This window comes from Berghia stephanieae, chromosome 2 (assembly GCF_034508935.2).
Source record: "Berghia stephanieae isolate SIO BIC M18660-M18661 chromosome 2, UCSD_Bste_1.3, whole genome shotgun sequence".
In the NCBI taxonomy this organism is placed as follows: Eukaryota; Metazoa; Mollusca; class Gastropoda; order Nudibranchia; family Aeolidiidae; genus Berghia; species Berghia stephanieae.
The window spans coordinates 116,773,984-116,788,311 of record NC_088361.1 but is presented as its reverse complement, the minus strand read 5'-3'; the positions used below and the strand labels follow the sequence as shown (position 1 = coordinate 116,788,311).

At 36.3% G+C, this 14,328-nt stretch overlaps 2 protein-coding genes across 2 annotated transcripts in view; both read left to right on the top strand.

Moving 5' to 3' along the window:
- The window catches only part of LOC144963843 (uncharacterized), a 7,471-nt gene extending 6,896 nt beyond the window's left edge, over positions 1-575 (top strand). The window contains exon 3 of the mRNA XM_078897789.1: positions 1-575. This exon is cut by the window's left edge and continues 1,336 nt beyond it. The gene's annotated coding sequence lies outside the window, so the exon portion shown is untranslated.
- A 9,695-nt stretch (positions 576-10,270) lies between these two features.
- LOC144963842 (uncharacterized) lies at positions 10,271-13,795 on the top strand. The gene is made up of 3 exons (XM_078897787.1): positions 10,271-10,336; positions 11,012-11,117; positions 12,852-13,795. Exons 2-3 carry the CDS (start codon positions 11,051-11,053, stop codon positions 13,484-13,486), a joined length of 702 nt encoding a protein of 233 aa, XP_078753913.1. The 5' UTR covers positions 10,271-10,336; positions 11,012-11,050; the 3' UTR covers positions 13,487-13,795.
- Positions 13,796-14,328: the final 533 nt, after the last annotated feature.

Sequence of the window (14,328 nt, the reverse complement as noted above, 5' to 3'; positions counted from 1 at the left end):
ACGTGAGAGCGGTATTAACATTATTACCATCTTAAAAATATAAAGAACTTACAATAGTTTTAAAATAAATATTAAATGGTAAAGAAATCATAACCACTGGAGTCTTATAAAAATTGTAATTACAAACATGTAATTCATTAAAATGAAATTAACCAAAGACATTTTTGTCTGTGCAAAACTAGCTCTATAAATTTTGATGCTTTATAATAATTATGCCATATTTATTAATACATATTTTTCATTAGTTTTTCTTCGGAATTCTTGCAACTAATGATCTTTAGATGTTCGATCATTACTTGTTTGAAACCTTCATGCCAAGTGTCACTTACATAACGAGAAACATAATATAATGTGTTTTACACAGTATACAAGTATGTTTTCGTTATCACGGATCAGTACAAATCAGTTGTTATTTTTTTCATGACAAATTGTTTACTTTTTATTCACTCCTTTTGTTTTTGTGTAGAGAAAATAAAATAAACCTTGACCACTTCATTGAGTACAAAATTCATTGCCACACCCAAACCATTTTACACATGCGTTTTGAAAGAAAATAAATTAATATTTTTTGTATACTTTGAGTATTTTTCTCTCCTTTTATTATCTCTGAAATACATACTTTTTTATGAATGAATGTGGAATTTTGTGTTTATGAGAGAAAAAAAACTGGAAAATGTACGAAACAGAGAAGTTTTATTCTTCCTCCATTGGAATGAGGACTACGAAGGATATGAAATGTTGGAACGTCTTAAAGACTGCTGTGCTGCTTTGTATTCTCATAGGATTGCACTAGACTTGTGACTTGCAGGTCCCCGATTTGAGTCCCGCTATTGATGGTGTAATTTTGACTGCCTGAAACAGACTTTAAACTCTAACAATTTAAATTTACTCTCCTTACTCAGGTGCAACATAAGTATCTGGTCGACATCAATGTCGACTCGATCAGAAAAAAAAATGAATATTGCGCCTTACCAGCGTCAGATTCCGTCCTACGTGTTTCTAATTTGTTGTTAGCTTGGGACCCAATGTAAAGCGTTTCGACCACACACTTTATGGGGTATACCATACCATATCAAACCTAACTATTTGGCTTTGATAACCACGACGAATCGTTCTTGATACACTTACTGTCTCTTTTTTCGTCTTGGAACATATGATGCCCACACATTTTCACTGGTATCTCTATCTTAAGCTACCCATCTCAGCTTGTGCCAGATTCCCCCAAAAGTATTCCTCTTTTACCTAACATGGCGGGCGGTGTTTCGGTGCTCAGGGAGCCAATCGGTTAACCCTTCCTTACCTACAATTTTTCTTATTCAGATTTGTTTTGTACATCACAAAATTCGAAGACAATTTTTTATACCTCTAAAAACTGAATGATAGTTTGAAAAAGCTTATTTTGCTGACTAAAGTTAATATAGACCTTAGCATGTATTTGTTGCATTTAAATTTGTGTTTAAAAATACCATATGCTTTGGGTCGCTATTACATTCCAGTCTTAAAATATTGAGCTTTATATAGCGCAATATCCACTAAATGTGCTCAAAGCGCTTTATAAGGGGTCCCTGGTCAACAGCAACATTTAACATGTAGGACGGGACATGACGTCTGTTAAGCGATATTACAATTTTCGGACAAAGACAATGCTGTTAACGGCCAGGTACTCATTTTACACCTGAGTACGGTGAGAGAATGTGAGTAAAGAGCCTTTTCCACGGACTCAACTATGCGCCGAGCGCGAGGCTCGAACCAAGGATCTTCCGATCCGAAAGCGAGTGTCATACGACTAGACCACATAGCCGCACGTCTTGAAAATGGTCTGTCCTGGAGTTAATGATCCCTGTCGGAGGTCTGCCATATACAGATCTAATCATTGTATACAGATTTATTTTTGTAACTCAAATTGTCTAAATTCGTTTTGTAATCTCTAGATTCGGATTTTTCTTACTAGAATTTTGAAGTTGAAAAATGTTGATATCTGCAAAAGAAATTGATAAGTAACCAAGTGAACGATATTACATCAATCCTTAAGTACTTTGTAATTAAAATTAATTGCAATAGGAACAGATATTATGCTTTTCAGCCGGACTACGAACAAACATATTAACCAATTTGACCAGACTCTTGTCCTGGGTACTATGCTGGGTTGAGCCATATTCAGGAGATCAAAGACCCTTACTGGTGTTCTCTGAAATTTGAAGTCCCAGATTTTAGAGGTTTTGACAAAATGAGTGTCATTTTATGGCTAAAATTGGTAAAATGTGTCTTTTTTTCATAGTGCAGTAGCGTAGTGGCAGAATTTGTCTTGCTAGAAAACATTCAGTTCTTCATGCTGCTCAATTTCAGCGACGATAGGTTGTAAGATCTCGTTTAGGTTACCCTCAATATTGAAATATATTCTGAAAACACCGAGGTCAGTTCTGATATCACCGCAGATCATACCTCCGCCTCCTCCGAAGAGTTAAAGTTCAAGGATGTATGTTTGTTGTTGCTTTAGGTCTCTTCCAACACAATTGAGGTTATATGAGAGACCGCTGAAACAAAAAAAACAAGCAATCCAACAAAAATAGTACAAATGTCAATCAAAATCATAACCTAAAGATATCATAAGCTAAATTATAAATAACCAAGAACAAACAGGCAGCGGATTTACAGGAAAAAAAATATCCCCTGTCAAAAATACAATCACAAACCAAAGAAGCAGGATAGGCTAGTAAAGAGAAGAAGAAACGACATCACTATCGGATCGTACACCCATGCGAACATCATAGGTATATGATTCAAGGGTGATGCTCCCATCCAACCACCCGCTTCAAGGATGTAATCATCATAAAAGGGGAGATTACAATATCTTAGCAACCTGTCGTAACTTTTCGAGGATAAAAATTCGAGGTTCATTCAAAACTTCCATTTTTCTGACAATTGAGCACCGTTAGGGCCAAATACGGCGCCATGTCCGATACAGCAACGGAGAGACTATTTATTGAAGATTTCTATGTGATTATGGTCGAAGATTAGAACTAATTGCCTCTAGAGATGTTTGATTTTTATATTCATTTCATAAAAAAAAACATGTGTGCTGCTTTGTGGTCTTTTGGTGTGACAAATGCCTTCGAACTTGTAGATCCCTTCGCAAAGGCAATTTTTTTTTGGAAAAGACTATTTACTCACGTTCTCCCACTATGTAATGTGTGAAATGAGTGCCTGACCGGTGTCAGCGTTGTCCCTGTCGGACACAAATTGTGATGGACGTCATGTTTTGTCCTACATAATATTTAATGTTGTGATGACTTGATACTTCATGTAAAAAGTATGAAGAAAATTAAGAGGATAAAGCGCTGTATAAAAGCTCTAGTTCGTTAAAAAAAATATCCAGAGACCAGGGACAAATATTATGTCCGCTACTGAATTCACATACATTTTCATGTAGACTAAGAAAATGAGGAGTTCTATTATCTTCACAACTAGAAAAAATATTTATGAATATAAACATAACTTAAATTGTGCAGTTTTTGGTCTTGTGTTATGACACACGCCTTCGGACCGTAGGTCTCGATTTCGAGAATCGTTTGATCCCGGGACTGTCTTCACCAATTCTCATAACAATTTGCAATGAAATTGGAGATAGAGGCCATCTATAGAGCTCCTTTTCACGATAAGAAATAGTAATAAACGCCGTGTACAAAATTGCCATAATGCCAATGTTAAATTAGAGTCTAAAATTTTCACAGTGAATCTTTTTTCTTGTTGAATCAGACGTCGAATCCTGAAATTTTGGCAAATCCTTTTCAAAAAAATAATTTAACTTACTAGGGAAAGTTTCTGTGACAAAATTACTTTTTTGCTTCTTCTTTTAAACACTTTGTTTTAGCGTACCAATACATTCTAAACATAATAGCCTACCACAACAGGAAATTAAAGAAGCAATCATCAGCAATGTCACAGTATTTGCTTTTCAAATATCTGAATTAAAGAGACTTTTGGCAGAGCTATAGGAGTTCCAGGAACTCAAGCAATGCCGTGTAAGCATATTTTCTGAACCCGGGACCAAATCTTTTCCTAGGGTGAGGAAACGAGTGTGTTAACCATAACTCATGCTATGCTGACATAAAAAGGCACATTAAATAACCTACCATTGCTTTCCTGGCAAATATATGAATACTTCTGGGTCACGGAATGTATAAAAAAAATTGTCCTATGGACTGATTCACAATTATATAAATAGACTTATTGGATAAAAAAAGTCTTTAAAGAAAAAACTTGTCATAATTGATGGTTCGCCCGTTACTAAGTATTAACGAATCAGAAAAGTTCCTGCCCTTTACCCCGTTTTATCCCCTTGACTATTTATTTCCTATATGAAAAGGTCTGAGATACCCTTAGTACATGTCAAACACACAAATAGGTCAGGCCCAGTTAGTGAGTATTTCTCACAATATTTTGACACACTGATAGGAATTGCATCGCAAAACCTGACAACACGATGCATTTTTTTTTCAATCATCTGGGTTAAAATTATGAGTGATGCTCATTATCTGTGGGCTGTTTACTCCGAGTGATAGACACACACTTAAGGTGGCTATGGGTCTTTGGTTCATGGTCAACGGTTGTTTTCAGGGCCAGAATATATTTTATTTTAAATTTCCGAGTCAAAATTAAAATAACTTAAATGTTATACTACTAGTTTTAATAAAATATACGATAACTGACGTAATTTTCAAAAGTGTATGCACTGTGTGTTGATTTAGGAACTGGAGGCTCATACTATAAGATAATAGTTAAAAAGGCATCCATGTCAATAGCTTGACAGGAAAAGCAACAAGAGGTCACAGAGGAACCATCAACACCACCCATGCAATGGGAGCGATCTATATTACCTGTCCATGTCCTCGAGGTCATTGGTCACATTGGAATGTGAGCTCAAAATGACCCACATAGTGAAACGTGTTCACAGTTTGAGAAATATCCAACATCACAATTGGTCTTTTTTTCTTGACAATTGAGTGTGTTTACAACTTTCATAAACACAGCAGCGTGTTTACATTTATTGAGAACTGTCCAATCGTTGTGCAGCACGAAATCATGTGATCGATGACTAGGTTGGACGAAAACATGAATATAGATAGTATGCAGATGACGTCACTCAGGCCTTTGTTATTGTTTTTGCCATCCGCGTTTGTGAGTTGTTCTCACTAAACTGTATTAACCAGACTATAGAACAGTAAAGTTAGGTGCTTCAAACGTAAACAATAACAAGTTGCTAGTGATTTCCGTTAGGGACCGGAATAATTTACGCACAATATAGGTCTCCCAATTTTGTAGTTTGAGTTGTAGGCAATACACTTTCAGTATTGAAAAATGTTTACATAAAATCTAACAGTTGCAGAAATAATAATATAAGGCTAAATTATTATGAAAATCAGGCTCCGAATAATTCTCGTTTTGTTCACACCAGCGCAATAATTTGCTCTGGTCTAAAAATAGATAGACTGTAACTTTTGATAAATTTTAGAAAATTTTACCTTTTGTTCCATAAAATATCCATATCTAGACATTATTTGATGCATGATCGAGTATTTATGAATATGTGTTTCTTTTGCCACCTAACAGCCAAATTTTAAAGGTTATTTTTTTCTATTATTTACATTGGAACGTGAGCTGTCAAGACAGGAACATGTGGTTTGCCACGTGCTTCTCGACCTTTGTTTACGTTTGGGGCACCTAACTTTACTGCTCTATAAAAGTTCATGGTTACACAGAGTTTGTGTGTTGGTCCGTATATACTTCCGGATGGCAATGTTGTGAACTCCTTGGCCAAGCGCATTCTATCTATAGATCGCTCCCATTCTTTAAAACCAGTAGTATCATGGAACAAGTAATCTCTCGTCTCTGAAGTGTGATACTGACTTAAGTAGTGCGGCTTTGTGGTCTTGTGGTATGCCACTCGCCTTGAGACCTGTAGTTCCTTGATTCGAGTCCCCTGCAAGCGGGTTGACTCCTTGAAAACGACTCTTTACTCACATTCTCTCACTGACCTCAGGTGTAAAATGAGTACCTCGCAGGCAATGGCGTTGTCTCTGTCAGAAAAATAAACTGTTGAAGCGCCTCAAAGGCGTTACGTTTTGTCCTAAACGTGTTGTGTTTATATTAGCTCGGGACCCGTGTAAAGCGGCTTAAGCACATTGTGTGGATAGTGTGCTATATCAACAAGAAAAAGATCACGCTCAAGTTAAGCATTAATACCTACCCTGAGAAAAGGACGCTGTTTAAAAAAAAATCTCCTTCTCCTCCTCCTCCTCCGCCTCCTCCTCCTCCTCTTTCTCCTCCTCCTCTTCCTCCTCCTCCTCCTCTTTCTCCTCCTCCTCCTCCTTCTTCGTCCTCTTCTTCTTCTTCTTCTTCTTCTTCTTCTTCTTCTTCTTCTTCTTCTTCTTCTTCTTCTTCTTCTTCTTCATCATCATCATCATCATCATCATCATCATCATTATAATTATGTATTACTTCCCCTTTATGGAGGTTCCATCTACATTTGACATGCACAGGAATAAAAGAAAAAAAAATAGGATACTAATCTGAGACACAAAAGAAAACAATTTTCTCAAACATTTAAAGTCACACTGATTATGCCGAGTCCAGTGGTAGATTGTTCCAGAGTCTAACTGCAGAGGGAAATAATGAGTATTTGTGTGTGTCTGTTCTTATGTGTCTAATGGGCAATCTATTATTGTTCCGTTGTGTTCTTCTCTATTTATTTCGGGAGAGTGATTGGAATTTGATTGGGGAATACTTTATGGATAGTTGTGATTTTAACTTTCTTTCTGCGTGTGCGTAGTGTTTTTAGCCCAAGCCCCTGAGTCAGGCGTGAAGAACTTCTGTTCTTGAGTAGTGCTCGCAATACGTCTGGCTGCTCTTATTTTGGTATCTTTTCGAGAGCTACTACTACTACTACTACTACTACTACTACTACTACTACTACTACTACTACTACTACTACTACTACTACTACTGTTGGTGGGGGTCCCAGACAACACTGGCGTACTCTTGAGTTGTAATTTTGAATATGTGAATGCATTGGGAATCCTTTTAGCTTTTGGTTGAATCATAAACTAGATTTGTTGGCTTTGGATTAAATCAGACCTGCCTACTCATAGGAAAAATTCGTAGAATTACGAAATTTTGACTTCTACCTCAGAACTTTATGAACATCTCTAATAATAAAAACTTAGTGAAAATGACAGGTGATGTTAGACTACACATTTTAAAAGGATTTTGAAGTGTCGTTTAATCTTTATGAGTGATAGCCTAAATAAGCTCAGAAGACACCAGCAAAGCATCATCTTTCCACTAAGAACACAACACATACCGCTCAACAGCCATTTAAGCAAAATTACAAAAGACACCCCCCCCCCTTCCTGCCCCCTATGTCAACACCCCAATGAAACAGTAACACACCACTTGCTTGAATGTCAACCTTTTGAAGACATGAGATGCACATTCCTCCCACCAAATCCATCAGTAACAAACTTAATAGTCACCTGGAACAACTACAAAATAAGTCTAACTTCTACGTCATGGCACGAGACCGAAGGGCTAGAGCTCAGGTGGTCGCTGGTTCGGATAAGTAAGTAAGTAATCTTTATAAGTGTAAACTGTTTAGTTTCAAAGTTAACCAAAGCGACTATTATTTCCTAAAAGTTACGAAATTTCATTTTTTTATCTAGGCAAGTCTGGATTAAATATGTGTTATAATGTTGCTCCTTTTCAAATTGTGAGATAATTCCACTCGAATATATTTTTCTGCTACCATTCGTCCATTGAAGGGGATTATAGCTAAAGGTTATTGGCTTTCTTTTGTTGGTTATGGACATCATATGATATTTTGTTACACTAAATTGCACTAACCATTGTTTGTCCCAAGCTCCCACTATCTTATACAATATATCTAGTTTCAACTGAGATCCAAATGATAACACTTGATTTAAACCAGAATTAAAGTATGCTCATTGGCATGCGGATCCGACGCTTTGAGGAGGGCTCCCGGCGCATAACATAGATTAACTTAATCATTAAGCCCTAGCACAGTACACGAACAACGCTAATTACACACATAATCAAAAGAAAGCCTGTCGGAATAAGAATGTCTTCAATCGACGCTTGAATTCCTCTAGTGAAGACGAAGAACGTATCTCTAGTGGTAGTCAATTCCACAACCTTGGACCAGAATGCTGAAAGGCGCGTTCACCAGCCTTCACTCGACAGAGGGGTGTTTTCAATTTGAGGTCGTTCGTTGATCGAAGCGATCGCTGTGGGTTATACCGTTCAAAGAGGTTTGAGAGATATGCTGGTGAAGAGCCCTCCAGGCATTTGAAAACGATAGTTGAAGATTTATATTTAATCCGCTGGTCCACTGGCAGCCAATGCAGCTGTTGTAGTAATTAGTGAGCTGCAGTTTTCCTGTCTTTCTGCAGTACAACGCGGGCTGCCATGTTCTGTATTTTCTGGAGTTTGTTTATTTTGTCCTTCGTGAGACCAACAAACAGTGCATTGCAGTAGTCCATTTTCGGGAATATCAAAGATGTTACCAATTTGTTGCAAGTTTCCCTATTAATAAATGGTCTGATTGTTCTGATATTTCTTAGAATGCAGATAGCACTTGTTCTCACATTGTTAATATATTTGTTCATAGACAGATCACTCTCGAAGGTGATGCCGAGATTTTTTGCTGATGTTGTGAGTTGTATTTTGTCATTATCGTTGATTGCCAATGCCAGTGTAAATGGATCTGTCTTATTATTGGAACTAGCAATGAATAAGGCTTCAGTCTTGTCGCCATTTTAATTTTAATCTATTTGCAGACATCCATCCCATCATATGGTTGATGCATTGTTCGTAAACAGTTATCTTTGAAATTGGCTTAGACTGCATCATTTTGATTGTCAAGCGCCTTTATTCATGGTTGATTTCAAGGAAATGTTAAAGCTGATTCATTCATTCATTCATTCATCCCAGGATCTGATGATCGGATCGTCAAGGAGATACATGGGACGCAGGTCTCACCACTTTCCGACATTCTTCTCTACTGTTGGCCTTCTCCAAGAGCTGATTATTTTATATTTTGAAAATATCAAATTGAGAAATTAAGGAGCAGGCATCGTTGTAAGATAAAGATATGAACAAATGTGAATTGTAGCACGTCTGACCGGTAATCAGAAGGTCTGAGGTTCGATCCCAAGTCGAGGTAGACTGAGTTTTTAGGATGTTTTTTTTTCTTGTATTTTTCTTTCTTGCGTTGTCTGGCACCTTTCATACACACTTGATCATATCTTTATTTTGATTATTTTATTTACTTTCAGAACCTCGAATGTTTCCTCTTTAAAAAACAGATGAGTATCCCTGTCTTCATAGTGTGACGAAGGCATACTTGATAGATAACCTGTTATTTCCCTTAACAACTTTGTTGAAAGATTATTATTTAGAATATCGCATTCATATTTCGCTTATCTCCTTGTTTATTCTATCAGAGAGCTCTTTCTGTGTGTGTTTATGTGTATGTGTGCGTGTTTTTGTGTGTGGTGTATCTGACACAGGAAATGATTAAAAAGGCATAAAGGTATCCATTAAGCTTATCTACACGGGTTTAAAGCTAAGACGCTAGTCTTAACAAAAAACAAACAAACAAAAAAAAACACAAAAAACAAAAACAAAAAAACCCCCAAAAAACAAAAAACAAAACAAGCAAAAACAAAACAAAAACAAAAACAACAAACAAACAAACAAAACAAGGACAAACCAACAAGCAAACAAACAAAAAAAAAAAAAAGAATCCCCAAACCCTAACATCCACAAAACAAACAAGCTAGGTGCATTACCACTATACAACACAGACGTTACCACTATACCACAAACGATACCATAATATGTTCCTAATTACAATATCTTCAACACCATGAAATTACATGTAAGACATTTATTACAAGTAGCGCGCACTGATCCCAGTAATTTAAAGGAGATCAAGTCAGATGTGAAATTTGAATCAGTCGACAGTTGAAATGATGTGACACTGACTTTGTAATTCTCTGAATCATTGGCTCGTGTCACGCATCCGTGTATTAGCATTATCATCTTTATTACCAACTCATCCATGGTTTATTACTATGTACTGCCTTTAATTATCATCTGCATTCCTTTTCATCTGCAAACTTAATCACCGTCTTATTAATTTTCAATTAACCTGATTACACCCCCAACATTCTACTATAAAACGGGCATTTAGAAATCTGTCCTCATCACATAAATGATATCTGAGAAAAGTAAAGCTTTTGTATCTATTTCGTATAATGTAAGTGTTGAATCTGTTTTACTTTACTTTCTCTGTTATATATTTTCTTTTTCCTTTTTATTTCAGATACGATTGTTTGTCTTGCTTTGTTTTGTTTTGATTCAATGTTTTTCTTCCTTTTTGATGATTTATTTTTCTGATTTTCTTAGTTGTGTTTGTTTTGTTTATTTTGTTGTTGTTTATTTTTGTTCTTTGTTCGTCCTTGCAAAGCCTTCAATTTTATGATTTCTTTTATCATTCCGGTTACTTCTTATTTTTTTTCCCTTTGTGTATTAAACCATTTTTTCTAGATTTTTGTTCTCTCACTCATGTATTCCAGGATGGTTTTGTTACGTTTTTCATTAAAACATGACATGGTGAGCAACCTGCAAATATATTAACAGCACACTTTATTCAGCTGTGATTAAATTAATTGCAGAGGAAAAAAAAATAGCATAACTGTGATTATTATGATGGATATGTTAATCCCAGGGTTCAGACAGACCCCACCGCTCTCTACTTCTCCCAATGGATATGACCTGCCTTCAGATAATTAATAATGATATGTTGTTTATGTCCTTATACCTTTTCGATAAAGAATTAGTTACTTTTTGATTTAGCTACCCCTTAGATTCAATTTATAACACATAGCATTATATAAGCTTTGGCGTAATTTCGCATGAACTTTGTCTACAGATTTCGTCACTCTCAGCGTAGTGAAGACAACCAATCAAGATGTTGTCGGTCATCATTCTGTTCATTTCCATCTCCGCTTGTCTTGGGGCACCAACTGCTACTCAAGGTATGGCTGTTTTCTAATTTAGTTTGTTGATTACATCAATACAGATTGTATTCAAATAATAACTTCTGATTCAAACGGAGTGGTGGACAGAACCAATCGGCAGAAAAAACAACAACAAAAAAACTTGAGCTTTTATATAGCGCAATATCCACTAAACGTGCTCAAAGCGCTTTACAGGGGGTCCCTGGCCAACAGCAACACATTACATGTAACACATGACTCCTGTCAGGCGATATTACACATTTTTGGGACAGAGACAACGCTGTTAACGGCCAGGTACTCATTTTACACCTGAGTACGGTGAGAGAATGTGAGTAAAGAGCCTTCTCCAAGGACTCAACTATGCGCCGAGCGAGGCTCGAACCCAGGACCTTCCGATCCGAAAGCGAGTGTCATACCACTAGACCACATAGCCGCAGAACAAAGTACAAAAGCAAACAATGCTTCAGTTCCTGCTGACACATTCCAGTAAAAGAGTACTACGTGGCACATTAAATGACTGTTTTTAATGTTAAAATTTTGTTTTTCAATCTCCAACAAAACCGTTTCGTAAAATTTATTCTAAACTTGCTGATTCACCCACGGCAATTCGTAAATAATGTTTTCAAAGTCTGAAACAGTTTTGAAAGTAGTTTGAAATATATCCTTGATATTTTAAGATACATTATAAAACGACTAGAAACGATCATAAAGTTTAGAGTCAATAGTTCATAAGTTTATTTTTGAAATACTATCTTAGTTGATATTTTTAGGCATCAAAAAGAAAATTTCAACATTACTTAGATGAGTTTTAATATAAGGGAACTATAAATCGAATTCTAACATTGGGAAAAATCTTTACAGTGCTGTATTAAACATTGTTCAGAAATTTTATTTGTCAAGTTATACAGTTACCTGATTTGAGTCATTCAAAACTCTCCTAAGTCGACAATCTCCTTTGTTACAATACCTTGTTTGCTTGCTATGTACTTTTCCTTGTTTCTTCCTATTTCTTTTTTTTTTTGTATCGTTTTTTTATTACCGGCTTTAGCATTTTATATGGTTGATTGGATATGAATTTGGCTTCAAGATAGGTAAAACTTTGTATATCGACTTTTGTAAAATTCAAGTTACAGTATGTGTGTTCATTGGTGTTTACACATGGTTGTATGCCTTAGGCGAGACTAGATATCTACCTGGTGTACGAATTTTAATAATCACAACAGTAGAGTGCTGTGTTGGTTGGAATAATAATAATAACAATATAATAATAACAATAACAATATACTACTACAACTACTAATACTAGTACTACTACTAGTCTACGACTACTACTACTACTTCTATAACTACTACTACTAAACTACTACTACTACTACTACTACTACTACTACTACTACTACTACTACTACTACTACTACTACTACTACTACTAATAATAATAATAATAATAGTTCTTCGTCTGCACTGCCATTTGACGCCCCACCCCCCGCATGTGCACAAAAAGATTATTTCAGATATCCAATAACCTCGTTTTCAACTCATAGCATGAATGAAAATATTTTGCAATCTTTGGGTAATTTTTATTTTTTTATTTAACGGGTTTAAAACATTGTTCAGCGATTATGTTTTACTAAAAAATGATTGAGTTTTCCAATATTGGGGATGGGGGTGGGGGTAATAATTGACAAAACTGTGATCATTGCATCATTCATCGGAAACGTTTCACGAAGTACTTTCCTTATCCAAATCCAGATCAACCTCTCCTGGACTTCAGTCAGAGCCCTAGCAGTCCACCATTGTTCGCAGCCCTAGCTGCCCTGCCTCCTTTGAATAGCCTTGACCTCCATATACCTCAGACTGACAACGTCAACCCAGACCAAGCTACCCATATCTCCCCCGCCAACCAACAATTGGGTCAGATTAATCTTGCAGACGGTCTCAACAGCTTGACTAAAACAGCTTTGGGATCTCTAATGCCCTCAAAGGCAACCCCCCAACAACCCGTTGACCCATTATTTGGGATTAATACCGGAACTGGTGCCATGTTTCCCAATACCTTTCCCAACACTTACCCCAATAGTAATTTCCCACCTATGTATTACCCTGGTACAGGCGGTATGTTTCCCAACACTTTCCCAAACACCTACCCAACTGGAAATCTCCCACCATTTCAATCCCCTGGAACGGGGGTAATGTTCCCGAATTCCTACCCCAATAATGGAAATGTACAACCTACACCGTCTCCTGCACCGACAAGTCCTGTCAACAATTTTAATCCATTAAGGTTCCTGTTCCCCAATATCGGGAGTATGAGTAGAGGTCCTTTTGGTATGCTGATGCCAGGTCTAATGATGAGGATGTTGGAAGGATTGATGGAATTGTTTTAGATAAATCCATATTTACGTTGCATTTCATTTTTATGATGATCAAACTATTTTCATATTGATTACTTTTATCATTGCTTTTGTTGTCTCCTTATTTATTTTGCAATCTCATAATTATTTACCGTACTGACAAATTGACTTCAAATGAAATGTTGATGATTTAAATGGATAGACTAAAAGTAGTTTGGATAAAAACTTTTGAAATATGAATTCAACGAATCAGTTACAGTTGGTAAAATTGAATATTGATAATAATTAGAATGATTAACATATTTATTTTTGACAATAAATTTCGATGAAAATACCTCAAAATTATGCCTCTTCGTGCATTTTTTAACTCCTCAAGAACACAAGCGATTCATTCCTGAGAGAGAGAGAGAGAGAGAGAGAGAGAGAGAGAGAGAGAGAGAGAGAGAGAGAGAGAGAGAGAGAGAGAGTCACCAGAAGTAATACCCAATTAAAATGCAGTCACTCCGAAATTCAACCGAGAAGACCACGGGAGCATAATCACACAAATATTCATTCTTTCCGGAACAACTTGCACCCGACGCTGCAGAATCAGTGTGCCTAGAAACATTAAAGAAAATTATTTTCATCTGATGTGTCAGATTAGTATCCTAAAAGCAAATGAACGTGTTATCATTTTTTAAATTGTATTCATGTGTATGTCATATGTAGATTGATCCTACATAAAAGGGGTATACTACATCGTGAAGAAGAAGAAGAAGAAGAAGAAGAAGAAGAAGAAGAAGAAGAAGAAGAAGAAGAAGAAGAAGAAGAAGAAGAAGAAGAAGATGATGAAGAAGATAGAAGAAGAAGAAGAAGAGAGAAGAAGAAAACAAGAA

What these genes read in the sequence shown, in the direction of transcription:
- LOC144963842 (XM_078897787.1), top strand. Translation starts at nt 11,051, where the DNA reads ATGTTGTCGGTCATCATTCTGTTCATTTCCATCTCCGCTTGTCTTGGG. An exon ending in GGCACCAACTGCTACTCAAG is followed by an intron (nt 11,118 to 12,851) that starts GTATGGCTGTTT and finishes ATCCAAATCCAG; the next exon opens with ATCAACCTCTCCTGGACTTC.